Genomic DNA, 23,421 nt, shown 5'->3' on the forward strand with positions numbered 1-23,421 from the left:
TCAGCCTGCGACTGAAACCTAAAGCTCAGTAGGACATTCACTGTGTCCCTCAAGAAAATATTTTCTTTTTTTTTTTTTTTTAAAGATTTATTTATTTATTTATACAAGCACTGGGTACAGTCAGAAACGCGGGAAGGTGAGAGAATTCACCAGAGCCAGAGCGGGGAGCAGAGCAGGCAGAAGGACCGAAGTACACTGCTGAGGGCAGCAGCGGGCAGCAGGAGAGGTCTGCACGCCATGTGGGACCCTTACCCGGTGGCTGGGGAGCAGCCGGGGATCGAACTGGTGCTGCAGAGGCTGCGGGCAGCTTCACAACCCAGCGCTCAACCGCTGCGCCACAGGGGAGGCCCTCAAGAAAATATTTTCTCTCTGGGAACCAGAACTGGGAGATTCACAGACCCTAAAATTGAGAGACTAGGAGGCCAAAATCCCTTACGGGACATGGAGACAGGACTGAGAGGCCCTGAGACCATGCCTACTTCTCCATTCCTGGACCTTTGTACTCTTAAGTGTTCTTGCCTATTAGAACTTGTAATGCCATTGATTTAGGGTGTATACTGTGGCCTAGAGGATGGTGCCCCGTTCTTGCTGCATATACCCTCCAACCCATGCCTTGGCTTTGCTGCTCTTCAAAAGGACAGTCCACTTGAGAGAATTGAAAACATATGTCCACACAGAAACCTATACATTAATGTTCATAAAAACATTACTTGTAACAGTTTTTCAAAGTGAAAATAACATAAATGTGCATTAACTGGTAAATGAGTCAACAAAATGTGGTGTATCTATACAATGGAATATTATTCATCAATAAAAGAGTGCTGTAGGGGCCTCCCCGGTGGCGCAGCTGTTGAGCACTGGGCTGTGAAGCTGCCCGCAGCCTCTGCAGCGCCAGTTCGATCCCCGGCTGCCAGCGAGGGTCCCACATGGCGCGCAGATCTCTCCTGCTGCCCACTGCTCCCCTCAGCAGTGTATTTCGTCAGTCTGCCTGTTCTGTTCCCCGCTCTGGCTCTGGTGAATTCTCTCATCCTCCCACGCTTCCGACTGTACCCAGTGCTTGTATAAATAAATAAATAAATCTTTAAAAATAAATAAATAAAAGAGTGGTGTAGTGATATAGATTACAATGTAGATGGACCTTTAAAACCTGATACTAAGTGAACGAAGCCTGTCACCAAAGGGCACATACTGAATGACTCCATTTACTGTTGACCCTTGAACAACATAGGTTTGAACCTTGAGGGTCTACTTAGGCTCAAATTGTTCTCCGTCCACGGGTTCCACAGTCACAGATTAAACCAACTGATATGTCAGTTGATTGAATCCCTGATGCAGAACCCATGGATACAGAGAGCCAACTGCATGCAGGTTGTAGATTTTAGAATATGTGGACACCAGTGCCCCTAACCTCTGTTTTGTTCTAGAGTTAACTGTATATGAAATGTCCAGAATAGACAAATCCCTAGAAACAGAAATTAGTAGATTAGTGACTGTCGGGGACTTGAGGGGAACAGGGTTTCTTTTGGAGGTGACAAAAATGTTTTAGAATTTGTCTTGATGATTGTACAATTTTGTAAATAGATGAACAACCGTTGAATCATACACTTTTAAAAGGTGAATTTTATGGTATATGAGTTAGATCTCAATAAAGCTATCATTAAGGAAAAAAATCATTCCAACACTCTCTTAGCCTGGTGACTTCCAAGTGGTGAGGTAAGTGATAAGGATCAGTGGATCCTATGTTCATAAACCCACCAAAGCACTTCTTTTGCTATAAAACAGGGATCCTGCGTCAGTGTATCAAACACTTGGTATGCTCTTAAATGGCCAATGCCTGGCAAGTAGGAAAGGAAAACTGACCTCATATGATAATAACATGCATGCCACTGCTTGTCGAGATGGATCACTGCCCCTTCTGGGGTTGAAGAGGTTCAGATAGTCAGTTTGCCAAGTAAGGGGATTGATCTTGAGACATCATGCTCAGTTAGGGGCTCAGGATTGGTCTCTGTTGCTGGCAGGATGGACATTCAGCAGCAGTAAAACTAGATCAACCTTAGTCATAGGCCCATGTAATGTCTCCGTCTTGGCCATGATGTTTGATCTCTTCATGCACCCATTGTACCAGCCCTGGAGTGTCTGATGGCAAGTGCCTGAGTCATTTGTCTGGTTAGGGCTGGTGGGGCTAGCTGATAGGTGTTAACGTATCCAGATCTTCACATTGTGCCTGTGCGCGCGGGCCCACGTGTGGGTGGACTGTCAGACTCCATGGGTCTGACAGAAGTCAGATCATTCGCTACGCCATGGCCACTTATCATGTGTCATGTGTGGTCTCTACCAAGGCCTAGTTACAACCAGGAGTTGCTTTTTGAGTGATGCAGGGTTTTCTGTTAAAATGGTCCAGACCCTAGAACTATACTGTGAGTCTCCTTTAGAATGTGCCATAAAATCCACACAGCTCTTTTCCCAAAACAGAACCCTCATTGGGCCTACTGGGTCATGCAACCTGAGCTGCAGGGCCACTCTCAGCCCAGCTGGAGCTGAGATCCTCCCAGGTCACCCTTGCTGTGTGGCCTGCAGAGGGCAGCCCCACTGACTTTCTGATGCTTGTGCCCTTCACCCAACGCGTCCCTTCTTGTGTGGTAATCAGTGTCCTCTAGGCCCTCCCTGGAACTTGGTCGGGTGGGTTTTCTGTCCTTTTGTGCTAGAACCACTCTTGTGTGTCCACTACTCTGAGCTGTTGATCTCTTTCTCAGCTGTTTGCCATGAGTTCTGGTATTTCTACTTTTCTTAATATGGACAATTGCTTTTTTCTGGCTTCCGCCATCTCCTGAGCCCTTTGCTGGGGTGTCAGAACCTGTATCGAGGGTGAGTGCTCCATATCAATCATCTCTACCCTATATGACTTTCTCTTCTGCCATCCTTGGTCCCGTAAGCTCAGGATCCAGTCTTACCTGTCAATGAGACCCTATAGCTCCTTCAGGATGCAGACCATTTTCCCCTACAGTGGGCTCAACCCTTCCTAGGTGTGGTTATATTATGACCTGACCCCTGTTTTTGGTGTCGTGACTGGAAAGGAGGGGTGCAGATCCTGAGAGTAACATGTAAGTGTAACATGGAGGCCTCTTCATCTTCTCTAAGCAAGGGGGAGCCCTAGCCTTTAATAAGGAGGAGGAACTTCTGTTGACTCAGAGTTTAAGGGGTTTCAAGGTTCTTAAGTAGAGTCACCCAGATGTCTTCATTCTACAACTCAGGGGCCCAGTCAGGGTCCTGACCTTGGGTAGCCAACCCAATGGACTTGAGGCTGTCACCCCCTCAGAATCTTTGTCACTCTTCAATTAAGTCCTGTGCCTTGCCCTCAGCTTTTTCTGCCTCTGGCTGCAGGAGATGAGTCTTTTTATATCCTGCCAAGGGGGCTTCTAGCTTTCACACTGCACTTTAAATTCATGATTAATCACACTCAGTCTTTCATTGTCTCTCTCCAAAGCATTGATAGCCTTCAGCAACAGCCATCCCATTTCTTAGTCCTTATAATAACACTTCCCTAAAACTCTCAAGCACCTGAAATATTGCACCCATCCGAAAGTGTCCCGGCTTGGTTCGTGATGAGTGTCGGTCTGATCAATTGCACCTCTGCCACAAGCCAGCCTTGTCAGTGCTTGTAGAGGAGACATGCAGGGTGGAGCACCAGCCTTGTCACTGTGGTGAGGCCCTCATTGCCGATGGGACAGCACCCACTAAAGAGCTTTCTGGGACCAGCACCAGCTATGCCTGGGACATTCTCTGGCTTCAGACCGTAGGTGGAGGTTTGTGTGCAGGTGTCTCTTAGGGGGACCACACCTGAGGAGCAGAGGAAGCAGCAGCAGCAGCAGCAGCAGTTTAGCTGTGATGCAGTCGTAACATAAGATTCAGTCCATTCCATAGAGAGCGCTGGACCTGGCTTCGCCTGCAGACTTGTCTCCAGGCCTTTGTGCTCCTCTGCCCCACCTGTGTGTCAGCCAGGGTGCTCTGCCTGGGCAGGGACTCAGCTAAGAGCAGTCGGCAGCCAGTGTCTTGGCAGCTAGGGGAATGGGGCCTCACCTGAAGCGCCAGTCTGGCAGCACATCACAGCAGCCCCGTTGTGGTGTGGCACAACTTAGGTCCGAGTTCTGGCTGTCCCTCCTGTCGAGAGCTCTTGGAGCCCAGGGTCCCACTTGTAAGATGTGGCTAAGCCTCCACCTCTCGAGGCAGGTAGGGGTGGGATCTGAGGGTGGCTCTCAGGCCTGGAGAGAGCACGCATGTGGGGCAGGACCAGTTCCATTCGTCCTCCAGGGGCCTCCAACACCTCAAGCAGCAGGCTCCCCAGCCCTGGCACAAATCAAGGCATCAGGCAGCCCAGATTTGAAGAACTGAGAGATGGGCTGTGTCTGCACCATGGGTAAAAATCATCAAGGCCAAATGGCTCCTGGCAATGAGTGAGACCCACCAGTGCTTAGTCAAGAGATCAGAGTAAAGACAGTGTTTGTTATGCAGGGGCAAGCAAAAGGTATCTGCTCAGCCTGTTCAATGGGTTGATTAATTCCTGGCACGCGGAGGGGGTAGATTCCAGGATGACTAGTGGTATCAGTGAGTGGGAGCCATCAGACGCTCTTGGAGGAGACAAAACTGATGATGGGGGTGGGCACAGGCAGGGTAACTGTCCATGGTGGGGGCACCAAGGCTCTTCATGGGGTAGACAAGGAACCCTTGCAGAGGCCAAGGGCAGGTTGCTTTTGTCAAGGCCTCCGTATGCCAGGTCGTTGTGGGCACCCCACAAGTGACCCCTCACTTGCAAGGGCCCCATGCAGGCAGAGAGGTGATTGGAGGAGTCAGGTCCCATGTCCAGGACCAGCATAGGGCTAGAGAGCTGCGTCATCTTGGCCAATAACGCTCATGATGTCAGCCCGTGTGACTGCTGTGCGGGACCTGACTGGGGCAGTGCCTTGTGGGCGCGGCTGTTGGCAAGGAGCAGGGAGCGAGCTGAGAGGAGGGAAGGCTCCACGATGGGCATGCGCGTGGCGGGCATGCCTTTTAAAACAATCATCAGCCTTAGTGTTCCAACAGCCTCTTTTACTTTGTAAAAGCCTTTTCTTTCGAAAAATAAAAGAAGATTGGAGGCAAGTACAATATTTGGCTGTGGCGGCTGCTAATTTGGCACCGAGTGTCACCTCCGCCTTTCTCTTCCCTGATGCCAAGTGCTCCTTCCCTGCCTCTGGGTGGGCGGGCGGGGTGCAGGGCGGGCTCTGGAGCCTCTTAAGATGCGAGATTCATTTCCTTAAACACACATTGTCTCACTCCAATTTCACGTCCGAGCAGTTCTGGCGAAGAATTAGCAGCCCCTGGGAGAGAGCGGGCAGGTTCTGTTTACAGGGGCGGGGGCTGAGGGGGGTGCCAGTGTAAGCAGGGGGCTTGCATGGTTTGGACAGGGCGCTCACGGAGAACCTGGAGCAGGGGCTGCCACGCCTGGCCAGGCAGCTCTCAAAGGGAGCCAGATCCATTCTCTGTCAAAAGGATGTGTAAGTGTCCTGAGAACATGCAGGAGGGGCACTTTATAATACTTTTGGGGACAGATCAAGGATTTGGGGCTCTCCGGTCAGAAAGAACACATAACACTGTTTGGCCCAACCCCCCATCAGAGAGAACTGACAGAGGCCTGGGGACCAACTTCTGCTGACCCCCTGCTGTGATAGGGCCTCACTGACCCTGGAGGCTGCTCCTGGCTTTGAGTCAGACTCCCTGAACCCCTGAACAAGGCTTCTCTGCTCCACCTGCATGTCTCCTCTACAGGTTTTGGGAGCTTATGAGGCTCCAGCCCTGTCACTATGCAGAAGCCACCCCATTCGGTGGGTTGCCTCCAGGACCCAGCCCCAAGTCATCACATGCTGGTCAGTCCTTAGGCCGCAGGCCCCACACCTGCCACCTCTTTGTTCTTGACATTCAAGTGTTGTAGGTGGGCTGGGGAGGTCTTAGAGGGACTTCGGGAGAGTGACACTTTGATCCCCCTCCTCAACGGGCCCTTCAGAGCATCACAGCAGCCCAAGGAATTAGGGCCTCTCTGACTGGGCTTGTTTCAGACCTCTTCCAAGGCAGGTGGCAGAGGGTGCCCTTTTATGTCCTCTCTGCCCTCCCACTGCCCATGCCCATGGTCACACCTCATCCTCTACTCCTACCCCTGTAGAGACACCCCGTAGATGCCAAGTCAGGGCTGAGCCTAAGGAATACTTCAGGGGAGGTATCTGCCCATCCCCCAGCGCTCCCAGGCAGCTGCTCATTCATCACCTCTTAGAGGGGAGACCTACTAATTTGTCAGCCCATTAGCCAGGCTCCAGTAGCATATGGACCCAGTCCCGGCTGCCCTCTTCCGGCCTGCCTCGGAGAGCTTCACCTGGCTCGCTATGCTGCTGCCACTCGGGCCTGGCTTGGATCATGGGGAGCACCATCTTGCCCAGGGGCTGAGCCTTCAGTGAGGCAGCCCTGGGTTTGACATAGCTGGCTTCCCCAAATCTACATTTGGAGTTAATGGCAAATCTTGAAACCATGGGCTGAGAGCATGGGAACAGCCCATGGTTCCTGCTTTTAGGAAACTAGGCTTTATTTTTAGTATTCAGAGAAAGATAATTTTTTCTCCACCCACTATCAGCAAAGAGATCAATTGTTTTCGTGGTGTTTCTAGATCTTCTTGTCTGCAGAGTGGGGGTGGGGGAAGAATCTCCTGTCTGACAGTTCCATTGTCACTCCCCCACACTGCGGGAAGTTGTGCCCAGGGGCTCTCTCTGCCCAGGGGCTCTCTCTGCGCAGTTGGGGTAGGGGAGTCAGCTGCAGAATGAAGGTCCCAGCCCCATGAGAATGGCCTGGGCCTGCGGGTGTGATCAGTGCTGGGTCCAGATCCTCTGAGATAATGGGTGGGGGGGGGCAGGGGACTCCGTATGGTTGAGGGCTCCTCAGGCCTATCACATGCGAATAGATATTCCCCTGAGACCTACTGTGTGCTGTACTGGAGCAAAGGAACACAGGGGGCTCGTGGCTGTGCTCAGGAGAGGTGGCACACCACCTCGTTCATAGTGATCCTCCCCACATGTGCACACGTGACCCAGGACACACATGTGACCTGGGGACACATGCTCAGTAGGACACCAGCTTGAGTGTGCATTTCATACTCACAGGGATATCATCACCTTCCCGTGTGCACTCAGCCAACATTTGTGTCCACGCCACACATAGTGCCTGCCCACGTACATGTACAGTCTCAGGCAAATACTGGATCGTGCAGCACCTGGATTTATGGCTGGAGATAAATTCGCACTTTAGCACCATAAACTCAGAGTCCCGTAGTCAGGGTGTCTAGCATGTTGGCAGCCATGCAAAGCACAGTACAGGAAAGGAGGGGGCTTTCCAGCCAACTTGGCAGGCAGCCGTGTGGGCTTAGCTGGCAGAAGGACCTATGCAGGGGCTGCCTGTGTCCGGGAGGATTAAGAGACTGGGCCATGGTCACCACATCGGGGTCTTTACCTGACATCTTCCAGACACCCAGGAACTCTAGGATGGGGGGAGGTGTTAGCAACTGAGCGGGGTCCAGGCCCTGAGGGGGCACACGGCAGGGTGACCTGGAGACCAGACCAATGACATGACTGGTCTGGCATCTGCGCCTGGCTGTTGAACCTGGGGTGTGGATCAGGGCTTCCTGCTTAGAACCCTATGGGACCCTGAGGAAAACAAACCTGAGCCAGGTTCCAGTGGGGGTGTGGCGGGACAGACCCCATAGTAAGGTTCTGCAGGGGTGAGAGATCCCCAGGGTTCTATAGTGGCTAGGGTAGAGGAGAGTCTTGGGGTGTGGAGTTCTGGACAAGCATGTAGGAAGGCTGCCCACCCCAGTGTACAGACAGGAAAACCAGAGGGCCTGGGGCACACTCAGAGACCCTTGAGGAACTGTGACTAAACAGGACACATCCAGGTCTCTTGCCCTAATTCTACCCCTCAGGCCCCAGGAGAGGGGTCAATTGGTGCCCATCTCCAAAATCCTTCCTCAGCACCCATGGTGACCTAGGCCCACAAACCCTGCTCTAGGCACTGCTGAGTGGGCCTCCTTTGAAGCTTTCCCAGCAGACCCAGTAGTATGGGTGGGGTAGAGAGGAACACAACCTCACAGCTCTCTCCCTGCTAAGAGGAAATAGGGCTGCCTTACATAATCAGAGCAATTTGTTCTGCTCTTGTCCTCCTGGCATCCTTGCCCTCACCGCCTTCTTGCTCAGGGAGCCCTTGACGAAGCTGGGAGCTCAGGCCTCTCTTCCTCCTGCTTGAGGTCGCTGAGCAGAGGACGCAGGAGCCCAGACCATCGTCGCCTCTAAAACCTAATAGGTGTCAGGCCTGGGTGGGAAAAGTGAGCAGGGGGACGGAGAGACAGGTCACACCATAGGCTGGGCCCAACCTGATGCCAGATGCCAGATGATCCCATAAGTCCTCAGAGTGCACACCACTAGACCATTCCCCAAGACCCAGTGAGGGATGGGGAGCAGAGCTGTCTCTGCCCTGCCACAGACCTCCCCAGCATCTTTCAGGCCCTCACACCTGCCTGCCCAGTTCACCTCCACTTTGCTTATGTTCTCCTGCCAGATGGGCCCTCTTTCTCGGCACATCCCTTCACACCCCTCTTCTGGAAAGTCTTCCCTGACCTCCCCAGCACAGGAGATGTTAGTGGCTGGAGAGGACTGCCCTACTACTCAGCCCTCTCTCTTGGACCTCGGTTTACCCATCTGTGTCCTGCCTGCCAGCCTTGCAAGGCCAGAATGGCTTTCTGCAGGCAGAAGCACCTTTGTGAGGCATGCCCACCCACTGGGCTCTGCTCAGATCTGTGGTTTTCCTCCCCATGGTCCCACTGGCCGACCGGTTGTGCGAATAAGTCCTCACACCTGTGAGTTCTTTGGGCGCCAGTGGAGTTTCTGAGAGTGTGAGGATTTTATTGACTTACCAATAGATCTGAGTAGATGATTCCAGGCAGATTAGGGGCTTATCCTGAGGGCCTGCACTTCCTGAGAGATGAGCCCTCCAGAAACACTCAAAACTGGGTGAGATTTGAAAACATGGAGCTCAGCTGCCCACCCCCTGACTTTCATAGCCCTGGGCACAAGCGATCCCATGGACCTTACTGAGGGGGCAAGGGACCTGGGGCAGGATCCCATGAGATAGAAACTAGCTGCTAGGGGCTGGGGGTCTAGGACGGGGTCTGGTGTTAGTCTGTGTAGTCATTAGATCCTAGCTCCACCAACTACTTTGTGTGCCTCAGTTGCCTTATCTGTAAAATGGGGACAACAAATAGGGCTTGTGAGGAATTGACGCCCTGGATGACCAGCGTGAACACTGGCTTGGACCTCTCTGGTATTGACAGCTATTCCTGTGATAATCACCCCATCAAGCAGCCCCCAAAGCTGGGCAGTGAGGAGCAGCCCACCAGGAGTGGGGGCCCAGGTGCAGCCTCTGCCTCCCCTGCACTCTTAAGCTGAAGTTCTTGGCTGTCAGACCAAGGGCCCTTGTGTTGGCTAGAGTAACCGGGCAGTGGGTCCTGTTTGTGCCATTCATTTGCATGGCAAACACTGTGTGCAGGCACAGTGAGCTGAAGGAAAACTGAGCTGTAGAGAGGCCAGGGCCTGCTCAGGCACACCCAGCTGGGAGTGGGTGTGGAGACCACTGACCTCCCAGCTCCAAGAAACCCTTGTGTGGTGACCACTCTGAATTCTTCAAGTCCAAATATCAGAGCTTTCCTCTGAGGGGGGAGAGAGAGAGAATGCAGGCCCCCTCTGAGTGTTTGTGCCCGGCACATGCACGTTCCTAATGTGTGCCTATCCTCAACCTATCTTCAGCATGTGCAAGGCCTCCGTGTCTGAGTCCTGCTTGTTTATTTATTTATGCTTCCAACTTGTTCTACAGTAGATTTAAGTCACTTACAAGGATACATAAAATTCAAGAAGGGCCTATAAATTGGAAGTAGGGGAAAAATAAAAGAAAAACTAGGGGAAGGACTAAGATGGAGCTGAGAGGGGGGTGGAGGCAAGACTATGTATATGGCAGGTGTGACCTGGAGGAGGTGACAAGATAGCCCAGGTGTGAGTGTGCCTCAGTTTTCCCTCAGCTCACTGTGCCCGCACATAGTGTTTGCCATGCAAATGAATTGCACAAACGGGACCCTCTGCCCGGCTACTCTAGCCAACACAAGGGCCCTTGGTCTGACAGCCAAGAACTTCAGCTTAAGAGTGCAGGGGAGGCAGAGGCTGCACCTGGGCCCCCACTCCTGGTGGGCTGCTCCTCACTGCCCAGCTTTGGGGGCTGCTTGATGGGGTGATTACCACAGGAATAGCTGTCAATACCAGAGAGGTCCAAACCAGTGTCCATGCTGGTCATGCAGAGGAAGGACTCATTCCCGGCCTTCCTGGGGACCCTGGTCGGAGGCCATCTCAGGCGGGCCACGACTTTGCCCCCTCCCATCGCCTGCACACATACTGCTAGGAACCTCTCCAGTGTCATGTCCAATGGGAGGATTTAGACCATGACCTAGGGCCAGAAAAGTTACACTACCTAAAACATTTCAAAAGGCTGCAAATCATCTTTTGAGGTATAAATGGAAACTCACAGAGCCTCACCCTAGTCTGGGGCTACTAGGCATCCAGTGACAGTGAACAGGTCCTTTCTGGACTGTGGTACTTTCTCTGTGGGCCTAAGTGTGAGGCACAGCTGGACCTTCAGGTGGCTTCCTGGGCACTGAGCGTGAATGCAGTGTGGGTCACTCTTCTTACAGAGGCTCTGGGGTGGGGGAGTTGAAGAGGCCCTGCTCTAAGAGCAGAGTCCACATCCAAGGCCACACTGGCCAGGGCTGCACGAGGTGCCCACCCAGGTAAAGGGCAGACTGGACTCGTTGGGGCTGGGGGGCGTTGAGGGCACTGGGCCTGAGAAGCCTGGCATCACGGTCTCTTCGACTCACTGCCATCAGCCTCCAGCCAGTTTCTCTACCTCCTGAGCCTTGGTTTCTTCACCTGTAAAATGGGGACAGTAACCCTACCTGCTCCTTACGATTGTTAGGACAACAGTTCAGGGGGGTATGCGCAGAGCCTGGCATGGCCGCACAGAGGGTCCCTGCATTGCCCTCATTGTCCTGTGATTGAGCGCCTGGGGAATCCTTCCTTCCGGAAGGTAGGTGGGGCCCACAAGGTGAGGAGGCAGCGGGAGAGCTGAGCCAGGGTGGGTGGCAAGGGGGCCCAGACGCCGGCACAAACAATCTGTTTCCCATAAACATGGGCGCCCACACCAGCCGGCCGCCACCCGGTGACTTCTCTGAGTTGGGAAAGTGTGGGTATGTTTACTCGCACTCCCCCGTGCCAGCTGGTATGCTGGGCACAGCTTCCCTCCCAGCTGCCTCAACAGCCGGTGGCTCCCAGCTCAGGGAGGGGGAGCAAGCAGGGGCCCCTAGATCTTGCCTGCAGTTCTATTCACCTCAGGCGCAAATCCTCTATCTCTGATGCTCTCCTGGACCAGATGGAGAGGACTGGGGGGCCTGAAGAGTCTCCTTGACCGGGCCACTGTTCTCCAAGACCAGTTCAGTGGACGAGGTCTGGAGACTGGAACTGTCCAGGACCCATGCCTTGAGTTCAGGCAACAGGTCCAGGCCTCCCCCCTTCCCCATAATCCAGCTGCCTTCTCGGTAAGAGCTTCCACTGGGGTGTGCACAGCACTGAGATGCCTCAGGATGCCCAGAATCGATGGGTGCATGTTGCAGGGGTCCTGGTGTCCCACAAGCCCTGGGATGTTGGGGGCTGCAGGTCTCGGGTTCTCTGCTGTGGGACCACCTTGCTAAGCTGGGTGGTGGCAGCTGCAGGAGGTGTGTGCATCATGCCCCCAAGGTCAGGGCAGAACCTTGGCTGGGGAAGAGCTCTGTGGTACCCACCACTACCTGGCCTAGTCTAGAATCTTGGTCTCAAGGAGGGGTGAGAGCTTGGAGGAAGGGGCTCGAGGAGAGGGCTTCTTAGGCAGAGTAGCCCATGCTGGCACTTTAACTTGTGACCTTGGAGATGGGTCATGGGTGACGGAGACCTGCCCTGGAGCATATGCTATTAAGAAACCCCAGGGTGAGTCCAGCGCTGATGTGGACAGTCAGAGATGCCAGGGTGCATGCCTCTTTTAGCCCCCCAGGCTTGGAAATTTGGCATTGTCACCTCTATAGTAGGGAAACTTCCCTGTCATCTCCAGCCTTCCTTCTCATCTCCAGCCTGTCCCCAGAGTGTATCCCTTTGACCATCCAAAGAGCCAAACCTGGGAAGATAGTCACAAACCATGTACTTCATACAAGCACATGGCCTCAGGAGCGCTGTCACCTAACGGTGGCGGCCGAGTGTCCAACCGCTGTGCAGGGTGACTGTGTGAGGCCTCTCTGCATCCCTGATAACTGGGCTTGCATGCTTCCTGTGGTGGGGAGCTCACTACCTACCTGTCAATGCTCCTAGAGTGTGGGAGCCCTGAGTGTGAGGAAATGTCTCCAGTTTCCTCTGAGCTAGAGTGTTCCTCCCCTCACAGGCACCAAAGGGAACCTTGCAGAAAAGACCTTGCACCTTGGAGTTGGGTGGAGGCTGAACCCCTCCACAATGGCTCTCATTGAAATATGAGGGCCGAAATGCTGGAGGCCTCCTTCCTAGTCAGATCTGTAATAAGGTTGGATAATAAGGATTGACATCAATTTAAAGTCAATTTAGAAATTCACATCTGTTTCAGGGGATCCATGACGGGCCACGCCCAGGAATGGGCCACAAGCTCACTGCCCCTTTGTGGCAGGTGGCGTCTCGCCCTGGGGCGTGTGGGGGACAGGCCTCACAGAGTCGGGGTTCAGGGGGGCCACAAGCAGGAAGATTGGCACAGACTGGCCCTAGCTCAGCTAAGAGGATTTGGTTTATTGTTTTGTGTTGGGTTTGTGTCTTTTGAAAAACAAGAGATTGAGCCTTTTTATGACATGGGTTTTACAGCGTAACGAGGCAGCGTAATTTCCCATTCTCAGCAGCAAGTGCACTTTTTACACTAATTGCATAATTAGACATAATGTACTAATTGCGGTAATGGATGACAGTCAACTAAACTTTAACTTTAAAAACAGGGAGGCGTTGCTGGGGGTGGCGGCAGGGGCTTTGTGCCCCTGCGTGTTTTGCGGAGGGAAATAGGCTAGTGAGAGCTCCTAGTGGCTGCCTCGTGGGGACCAAGGGGCCACAAGGCCACCTCCTCACCTTGTGATCTAAGCCACGCCTCCCTCCTCTCCTGAGGACCCCCCTTATCCACTCCCTTCCTCTCAGAACCTGTCCCCCCAGCTTCCCTCTGTCCCCCACAAGCCCCTGTCTCCTGCAGCTGTGCAGCCCATTAACCCTTCTCCCAGACTTTGCACCTCTCATTACTCCTGCTTAGAGTCCCTTCCCCGCATCCTCCCCGCTTCTGGCAGACTCCAGCCCAGCCTCTCAGACTGCTCCGATGGCCTCGTCCCTGTAAAGTCGTCCCAGTCTTTTCCTTGATCATCCCCTCTCCCAGTCCTGCACAAGAAGGCCAGCCCCACACAGGTGTCTCCAGCACACTTCTCCCTACTGCCGCCCCTCTGAGCTAGCAGGCTGAAGGGGACTCTCACCTCCCCTCTGGATGGTGTGTCCTAGGAGGGCAGGAACAAGGTCTGGTCCACCCTGCTGTCCTGTACACAAGAGGACAGTGTAAATATGGAGGGCCCCAATGGAAATGTAAAGACACCCCAGGGGGAGGCGAGGGGGTGGGATTGAGGAAATGGGTCATTCGTGAGCCACCGACCCAGGAGACCTACATCGTCCCCTGCTCCTAGAAGCCAAGACAGGAGCCCTCCTCCCTGCTCCCGTGCTGCCTTGTGTCCTCCATCATAGCCCATGTAGGGCCACACTGTAATGGGTCGGCACCCGTGACCCTCTAAACAGAGGGTTCTTGCCAGAAAATAGGAAGGTTAGTTAAGGAATGTGACAACCAACATCGCGATGTACAATCCCTGAATGTGACATGACCCCATACATAGCTGATTAACTATAGAGCCACAGGATCAGCTGTGTCAGTGTGGCATGGCCACAGGAGGCCTAACTTGGTGAGTGTCAGACTGATGTGGCCTGTAGCTGGGTGGCACAGACCCCCTGCCTGTGCACTGTGTGCTTCGGGGGCAGCCTGTCCTAAGTATCAGTGGGAGGGGTCCCCAGTTATCCAGCTGCTCTACCGAAGGGGAAGAGGGCAGGGCCCATGACTAGCTTTGCCTGGACTGGCTGGAGTCCCTGAGACAATCACTACCAGAGCCCCATCCCCTCACCTCCCTCATGGCCCAGTTGAAGGTCCCTGAGCCAACACCAACACACCTATCCTTCTACCCAAGGCTCCCCTGATCCCTGGCATAAGTGAACCCCATTCTATCAGCTGACCGCCATCCCCAACCCCAGGCCCTGTGGCCTCTCCAGCGCTGGCCTGTGCAGGTCAGCCTACAACACCCAGCCCACCATCTCTGGTCCCCCTCTTCCCGCTAGGGGCCTGTTGGCATGAGGACTGCGCAGTTAAGACCTTCACCAGCTGCTGCTTTTGTGACCAGGAACCAGACACCAAGACAAACCTAGAGAGAATTGGAGAATAGCAAATCCCTGGGGATCAGATTGTGGGGCTTGTTCCCCCAGCCCTGCTGGTGCTCTGCCCTGCACTCTGGGCAGGGAGTTCCAGCATTCATGCTGGAACCCCCAGCTGGGCTTTTGAGGAGACAGCCAGCAGCAGGGCCCAGACTGCGTCAAATCTTTCTCGTTCCATTTCTTTCTGATTTAATTTTCCAGAGATTAGGGCCCGTTCACCTTCGCTGCGGAGAGGAGCCTCACTTGCGCACCTGTTTTTACTCCCAGGGTAGGATGGCTGGCTAGCGGATCAGCCTGGTTCTATTTGTCTCCCCCTCCCCCTTTTTTCCAGAATGGCTCTCCCGCCTTCCACAGGCTCCTGAGTCTGCCTGTGCCCTCCACACCCACCAAACCCCCAACTTCTCCCTTTCACCAAAGGCCTACCCTTCAAGCTTGGGGATAAATACAGGGAACAGAGCTGCAGAGTGTGACCTAAAGCAAGGGCTTTGGATCAGACAGACCTGGTTCAACTCCAAACTCTGCTGCGTGGCTCACCCTCTCTGGCTCTCAGTGTCCCATTTGCAAGTGGGCCTGATCAGAATGGTCCCGCCCGGGGTTGGCAGAGATGGGTGAGGCCTGACCATGTCAAGCACCTGCTCCACGGTGACCAGAGCCAACCCTCAGTGAGCGGGGCTGTTCCTGAGCCTCTGCGCCCCTCTTCTCCCTTTAACCTCCTCTACTTTTGCCTCCTCCCCACCTTCCACCTTCCTTCTCTCCTGAGCAGGTTGGATACAGGCCCAGGTCCAGGCCCCACTGCTGCTGACAATCAGGGACTTAGCAAAAATGCCTCTGCAGCCCAACCGGAGCCTGTCCTGGTCACTGGTCCTGAGCCTTTGTCCCTGTGGTGACTGTCCCTGGGTTCCAGGCACCTCAGAGCTTGACCACCAATCCTCCTCCCCAGCTCAGGGCTGGTGAGAGCTATGGGAGCAAAGCTGACTCTGCCTACCCCTGTGAGTGTACAGGCTTCCTGTTCAAGGTCACTTTTCTCCAAGTATCCTCTGGGCTTACTTCCCCTCTGATGTGGGGCCACCAGAGAAGCAGGAGGCTGGGCAGAGGGTCTGGGCCCCTGAGGAGGCCTTCGCACCCACCCACTCCACCCCTTTCTGGGGTGGAGTAAATCCCAAAGGTCTGTAAATCCCAAAGCCAGAAGACTGGCCAGACATGCTGCTTTACAAAAGAATTAGAGCTGAGAAAGGCTGGGTTGGGGCCAGCTGTGGCAGGGAGTGGGAGGCAGGTAAGAAAATGAGAGACATTGGAGGAACAGGTCTCAATAATTGATGGGGGTGGTGTCCTCAAGGGGAGGAGGACCCCCCAGGTGAGTGGTGGCCGTAGGTGCATGATACAGGATGGGGGAGTCCTTCCTGAGAAAGAGGGGCTGCAAACCACCTTCTGAATTGTCCCGTTGAGCCACCCCTACTTTCCTGTTTCTAGTCCTCTGCCACTATATCTCCTGCCCTCCCCCATGTGCCCACCTGGCTCCAGCCAACGTGTCCCCTAGTCTGCTGCCCTGTCCACTGTTATTCACCTATTCACCATCTCCTCTGTAGGATCAAACCCCTGCCTCTTCCTGCCCCATCATGGCTGGGCGAAGCTGCAACAACGTTGGGCCTGCTGGCCCCTGTGGCACTCCTCCATCCAACTGTCTATGCAGAGGTGGGGGCCTTGTGGGTTGCACTGCTGTGGAAGCTGTTGGGTTTTTCCAATTAGCTCGCTGGGCCAAGGACATCAGCAGGTGTGCAGTCTTTCTGTGGTTGGTAAGGCTCAGCACCCCATGTGCCCTGGCCTTTCTGTTGCTTCAGAACTGACCCCAGGGGCCAGGGCTAGATGCTGGGGTTCAAGGGAGCCAAACCTGGTCATGCTCTGGAGTGACTCTGGTCTCTCCCAGGCTTCCTGCTAGGCCTGCAGGTGGAAGGCACCTCCCCAGACCCATCAGTGGAAACATGACCTATCTCCCAGGGCAGGGCCATCTGCTGGACTGTGTCACTTGGATCTCCCTGGGACACAGGGCTCTGCTTAGGGCCATCCCAGGGGACAGGGGCAACTGGCACAGGGCCAGGATGATTTAATAACCTCTCGACAGGGTATCTAATGTTAAGAGGAGTGAGGCACCAGGGTTGAAAGGAATAAGGGCGGTTGCACCTCAGGGGCTCTTTTGAGATTGGAAGGCAGGCTTTGCTGGTAACTGGACCAGCCCCCACTGTTCTGGAAAGATGCCCTTTTCTTCCCAGAAACTCCTTCTAGCCTACCTCCCCACCCTCACCCTCGGGAGGATTTACCTAGGCGAGGGGAAGCAGGGACAGCACAAGCAAAGGAGTGGCAGCGGGAATCAGCGTGGACTGGAGACCTGAAAGTGCATGCCAGGTCAGTGGGCCGGAGAGATCTGGAATACTGGCGCTGGGGGCCAGGGGAAGCATGTCGTGATGAGCCCTTGCATGATAGTGGGATAGGAATAAGATGAGGCAGACACAGCCCTAAGCTCCAAGGGGTAGGAGAGCTGTCGGCAGAATCGAAGGAATCGGGCCTAGGTCCAACTGGCCCCAGAGCTCTGCTCTTGAACATGGAATTGGGCATACACATATCCCAAGGGTCTCTGACACAACAGCCTAGCACTTGGGGAGAGATAGAAGGGAGCTGGCCATGGCTGTATCCTGTCTGTGGCGTCCCTGTGTCTAGACTTCATTGTTATCACCTACAGGGTGGAGGCTGAGGTGTCAGAGACAAGGACAGAATGTCTGGGGAGGGATTGTGCTGGGAAGACTGGGAGAATGGGCAAGAAGTGGGCAGACCCCGGGGAGACTGAGGCTACCTGCCAATGGCTTCGGATCCTCAGTGTGCTGATGTAGCAAGGAGAATAGACAGGGAAGGGACCAATTCCTTCTGCAGAATTCTGGTGATCTCAAACAATAGCTGTAGTGAGAATCGTACAGGCTCCTCATGGTGTGACTCTTTCGGTCCGCCATCAGTCTGTGAAGTGGGCACTGCCATTCTCTCATTTAATAGATGAGACACTGAGATTCAGAAATGGGGTGACTTTTGGAGAGTCCCTGTTTCCAAGTCCTGGGTCACCTGTCAGGGCTCTGGGGTGTGACCCTGCCCCTTGGATACCCCTGAGTCCTGTGCCCCTGAGTCCTGGCCCAGACAGCATGCCAGCTTGCCAGGGGCACTCTGGACCTAGTAGAGAACCCCTGGGCTCCCCAAGGAGGGTTATCAGGAAGACCCATGGTCCAGCCTCAGTCCCGGGACCCCACTGCTATAGACAGGGGCTCCTGGGAATGACCTTGACAGTGGAGTCAGGTATGGGAACTTCAGTCCCTCTCTGAGAAGTCAAGTAGCTGTCCTCCCTGCTGGAGCAAGTGGGCTGGGGGCAACTGAGGCCTTGACCTCAACACACCCAAGGATAGTGGCCCAAGGTAGACAAAGGATCAATTTTTCCTATGTCCCCAAACCTGGGAAGAAAGAGGGATGCCAGAAGATGTGGGGCCTGATTTTGCCACTCAGTTGTGTGGCCTTGACCCATCCTCTCCTGCTGCTGTGCCCCAGTTTCCCCAAGAGTGGACACTGAGCTCCAGACTCCCTACATTTTCAAGTGACCCCCCCCCCCCACCCCAAGGCTCGAAACCCTCCTTGAACTCTGTCTTTATCTCTGTCTTCTATCTGGAGGCCTCTGTCCTGAGACACTGCCCAGGGGGGCCCAGGGAACAACCTGGCCTGGTGCCCATTTGGGGCCTCCATCCTCCCTGGCCTCACTTACAGGCCTCAAGACTCGCCCTCTAATCGCCACTGCTCTGTGGGAAGGAGCAACTTCACCACAAATTATTTTGTTCTAAGAGAAGGACAAAAAGAAAAGAGAAGCCGGGAGGGATGGGGGTGGCGGGAGGAGGAGATTGCCTGTGCCGGCTGTGTGCAGCGCTTTAACCCTTGGACTGCCAGGCATTGGGAGGGGCAGGACAGGGGCTATGGAAGTGACTGGTTCCCCCACCTCCTCCCCCTGTCAGATGCCAGAGGCCTTATCTCCCCACGTCTCACTGTCACTCTGCGACCTTATCTCTCCTGCCTGTCTGTCTCTCATCAGCTGCCTCTCCCACCTCTTTATCTCCTCCTCATCACCTCCTCTCTCCATCCTCCACATCCCTCTTCTGCATAGCCTGATGGCACAGCCTGGCGGTGGCAGCTCAATTGTAATAGCCCAGCCTGTGACCTCCAGTGAAGGACCAGTTTGGGGTATGGCTATCCTGAGGTCACTTGGATGGACATATGGACCCAGTCAAGCTGATCACACAGGGATATGTGATGCAAGCATGTACGTGCACACACAGGCACAAGCACACACACAGACAGAGGCATGTGCACACACCCAAGACCCCAGCCTTAAACAAAGACCTCTGAAGAAATCTGCTTCTGCAACTCACATGCAAGCCCCCAGGCTTTGTCTGGAGGCCCTAACCCCACCCCACCCCCAATACACAGGCACATGCGCACAGATGGATGTGTGCTGAACCATAACACACACTCACTCAAAGATACATGACTGTTAAATTTCCACCCCGAGTGTGTGCACTGGACCACCCCCACCCCAAGGAAGAGGGAGGGGCAGATTTATTCTCCCCACCTGCCTTCTCTTTCCTGGTCCCTGCCCCCTAATTCTGTGCTCCAAATGACAGGAGTCCCTAGGGCTCCACTATAGTTTCTGCAAATGCCCTGAGGCAGCATTAGCAAAAAAAAGAAATGATATGGCTACTGAGCCCATGTGGAGGGGCGACTGTGTGTATGTGACTCATGCAGGTCTGTCCATGAGTCTACACCTGAGTGTGAGAGCATCTCTGTATTGGTGTGAGTTGTACAATGTGTGATTTTTGGGTCCATCTCCCCTGATGCCCTGCCTCCTATCCAGCTTACCCCTCTGCTACTCTCAGCAGCCACTCTGAGCTAGTCAGGGGGTGCTGCTTATGACCCCTAGAAAAATTCAGAAATGGGGTGACTCATAGAAAACAGTGTCTCATAGAAAACAGTGATAGTCCTACCCAACCAAACAGTACCATTTCAAGCCACGGAGCCTGTGACAGTGGCCCTCCTCTGAGTCCACAGAAGCACTGGACCCAACCTGCCGACCTCCAAGCTCCCTCCATGTCCAGAGGCAAGGTCGGGGTGGGGATGAGGACTGTACTGTGGTGAGCTGTACAGAGGGGGTGCAGGAGCCACGTCATGGAATGTGGGACTACCCTAGCCTCACCCCTGTTTCTCCTTTCTTCCAGATCTACAAGGACAACCGGAATCTGTTTGAGGTACAAGAGAATGAACCTCAGAAGTTGGTAGAGAAGGTGGCAGGGGACATCGAGAGCCTGCTGGACAGGAAGGTGCGGGCCTTGAAGGTAAGTGTGGTTGTTGTGTTGGGAAAGGGGCAGGCAGAGTGCCCTGCACTTTGTGAAGTCCCGGCACACTGTGAACACGAGCCCTCCTGGCCTCTGAATTCAGGCTGGGCCATCATTGGCAGAACTGTGCTCACATGGGCTCTGGGTAGCTGTTGCTGGAGCAGACTGCATGAGGGGTGACCTGAGGCATTGGGGCCCTGTTTGGGCATGAAAGTGGAGCCTAGGAAGGCTCCCCTTCCATTCCTCTGCTCTGTCTATAGGTGAGCCCTGGTTGAATGCCTGGTCAGAACAGCAACCTGTTGATAGCTGGGAGGGGCTGCAGGCTCTGATGGGGAGGAAGTGTGGAGGACCCTGGATCCCCTATGGAGTGGCCATAGCTATGTGATGCTAGGGATTGAAGTCCCTACTCTGTGCATGGTTTTGGATATTTCCTTGCCCACCTCTGGGCCTCAGGCTCCCCATCTATACTCAGAGCATGCACCTGTGAGCTCCAAGGCACTGTGGGTCTGTGAGGTGACAGAACCTGCCAGGGCTGGGGCTACAAAGAGCAGACCCCGGCCACTGGACCCACCCCAGGAAGAGCGTGTCAGGAGGTGCTTTTGCAGGGGCAGAGTGCCCTCGGCAGGTTGTGCAGTCAGTGAGGGAGGGGAGTCAGGCTGCCCCCAGCCTGAGTCAAAGATGAATAAGTCCAATAAAAAGGAATGAAGTACTGATACATGCAACAACATGGGTAAATTGGGGGACATTATACTAAGTGAAAGAAAGTCACAAAATACCACCTATTGTGTGATCCCATTTCTGTGAAATATCCAGAATAGGCAAATCTACAGAAATGGAAAGTACATTAGTGGTTGCCTAGGGCTGGGCAGAGAGGGGACAGGGAGTGTTTGCTAATGGGTACAGGATTTCTTTTTGGGGTGATGAAAATATTCTAAAATTAGATTGTGGTGATGGTTGCACAACTGAATATGCCCAAAAAAAACCCCACTGACTTGTATACTGATGTGGAGGATTTTACAGTGTGTATCTCAATAACTGTATCTCAATAAGGCTAATTTTAAAACTATACTTCAATAAAGCTATAGCTCAATGAAGCTATGTCTAAATAAAGCTAATTTAAAAAAAAATAAAGCAATTCCACACAAACCATGCCCAGACTCCAGCTAGGGACCTGGCAGGATCAAGTCAGGTCTTCCACTTAGCCCAAACTCCCCACCAAATCCAGATCCAGGGGAGAACTAGGACCTTCTCCCCTAGAAGCTGGTCCTTTTTGTCCCCCTGGGGTCATCTGCCCACCCTGTGCATCCTGGGATCATAGGATAAGAAGAGGCTGGCATCCTGGGACCAGACACCCTAAGGGAGTGGACTCTGAAGGCCTCCTCTCCAGTGTGACCCAGAGCTGGGCCCAGCCCAGTCCTGCCTGACCTTTGAGACCACCTAGTCACAGGTGGAGAGACAGCTGGGAAATGCCATGGGGAGGAGCGGGGACAGCAATACCCATAGGATCCAATAGCATCTTCCTGGATCATGAGAAATCTGCTCCCCTCCCCAGCCAGCATGTCCTGTCCCACTAGAACTGGCCTGACCTGGACTCTCTCCCTCTTTTCTCTCATTCTCTGTCTCTGCCCCCTGGCTGTGGGCCCCAGGATGCTCCGTCCATGCCCCCAGAAGGAGAGGAAGGCCATCCTCCCCCCTCCTTGGTCCTAATTGTTGAAGATGAGCTTTGGTCTTCATTATCTCTTGTATTTGCCTTTAATCAAGTTCTGTTCCTTTTCTCCCTTCCCACATTTGTTTGCAGCCTGAGTGCATATAGAGGGAGGCATGTTGGGGGACTAGACCCCCCCAGCCCCTCACTTCGTCCCTCCTCCCTTCAACCCCATGCAGTAATCCAATTTAAATCCCCTTGCTCTGGCCTAGAATTTTAATTTGGGTTTGCGAAGGGGGCACTGAGCAACACAGGGTGGGTCTGTGATGCTAGGGGTTGAAGTCCCTGCTCTGTGACTCTGGCCGTCACACGGTATATGGGGCCAGGAGCAGGCCAGGTGAGGAGGCTTGCTAGCAGAATCCCCATGTCCAGAAAACCTGCTGGAGCCTCTGCTACAAAGACAGGGAGGGGAGTGTTTTACGACTTAGATTCCCAGCGGGAAGGGTTCTCTGAGCCAGAGTTTGTCCTCTTAGTCTTGATCCCTGACGGGGGATAAGTAGGTGTCTGAGTTCTTATAGCACATTGGAGGCCCCTTGCCCTGCTAGCTGTGGCCTTGGCATGCAACCCCTCTCTCAGAAAGGTCATCTCTTCGTGTTTCATCCTCTGTCTATTCATTAACACTCACTAATGGCCTGCTGTGTGCCAGGCTGATGCTGGGTGTGCAGTGAGCAGATCCTATTTTCCTGCCCTCATACAGCTCTCAGTTTTATCCTGTTCTAGGCCTTCTTAGCTTTTGCCTCCATAAAGCTGGGACTTGAGACCATTCCTGCCCGCTACTTCTGGTGTCACAGTCCCATCATTTATAAAGACCATGATGAAAACAGTGTCCCTGAAGGTTATGCCACCTTCACTACCATGCCTGGCCCCTCTGTCTGTGGCTCAGAGGAGAGGATGTAGGAGGATGCCTGGGCCTTGGATAAGGTGAGGCGTGACCCCAGTGTGGGAAACTCCAGCCTCCCCTAAGGACAAAGGCTGTGTGCCTCAGTGGACTGGTTCCTGGAGAACAGAGAGCCCAGGGCCAGGGAAGCCAGGCCGGAGCAGGGTCTCTAGGTCATCAGAGTGTTGGCTAGAAGCCTGCTCTGGGGGAAATTTTCACTTCCAACCTCAAACAAGCCAGTCACCAGGCAGGCCTGGGTGGGGATCCAGGCCTTAGGAACCTCGGCCTTTAAGCTCTGCCCTTCCTACCAGGCCCATGTTCCCCATGCTCCCCTCCTCAGGCGCTTCCCTCACCCTGGGGTCGGGGACCTTTGTGCCATTGGCCTTTGCCTTCAAGTGGTGTTGTTAGCCTGCTTGCAAAGGTTTTCAGTCAAGATGCCCAGGCCTCCCCCAGACCTAGTGTATCCCAGGGGTGGGGCTGGAATTCAGTATTTGTAAATGCTTCACAACTGATTTTATATAGATTGAGAGCTCAGGACGTTTCCCTGAAATAACAGAAGTAATTCCTTCCCACAATTACTGGTCTCTTTGTGAGAGCCTGCTAAGTGCCTGGCCTAAGATGAGGGGGGGACACTCCAGGTTGCTCTAAATCCTCATACAAGCCAAAAGGTTACTCCTTTCATCCCCATTTTACATTGGAAGAAACTGAGCTCCAGAGAGGATGTCACTGACCTCTTATTTCACAGCAAAGTTCCGTTGTAGACCCAGGCAGTTGGATACC

At 53.9% G+C, this 23,421-nt stretch overlaps 1 protein-coding gene across 3 annotated transcripts in view; it reads left to right on the top strand.

Annotated features, from left to right (window-relative positions):
- The window catches only part of CACNA2D2 (calcium voltage-gated channel auxiliary subunit alpha2delta 2), a gene marked incomplete at its 3' end in the record, with an annotated part of 132,570 nt that overhangs the window by 47,579 nt on the left and 61,570 nt on the right, over nt 1–23,421 (top strand). For all 3 annotated transcript variants that reach the window (XM_084248085.1, XM_084248086.1, XM_084248087.1), the window contains exon 3: nt 19,943–20,059. In XM_084248085.1, the coding sequence (XP_084104211.1) occupies nt 19,943–20,059 (117 nt within the window). The remainder of the gene's footprint in view (nt 1–19,942; nt 20,060–23,421) is intronic.

This window comes from Talpa europaea (genome assembly GCF_964194135.1).
Source record: "Talpa europaea genome assembly, chromosome: 11".
Lineage (NCBI taxonomy): Eukaryota > Metazoa > Chordata > Mammalia > Eulipotyphla > Talpidae > Talpa > Talpa europaea.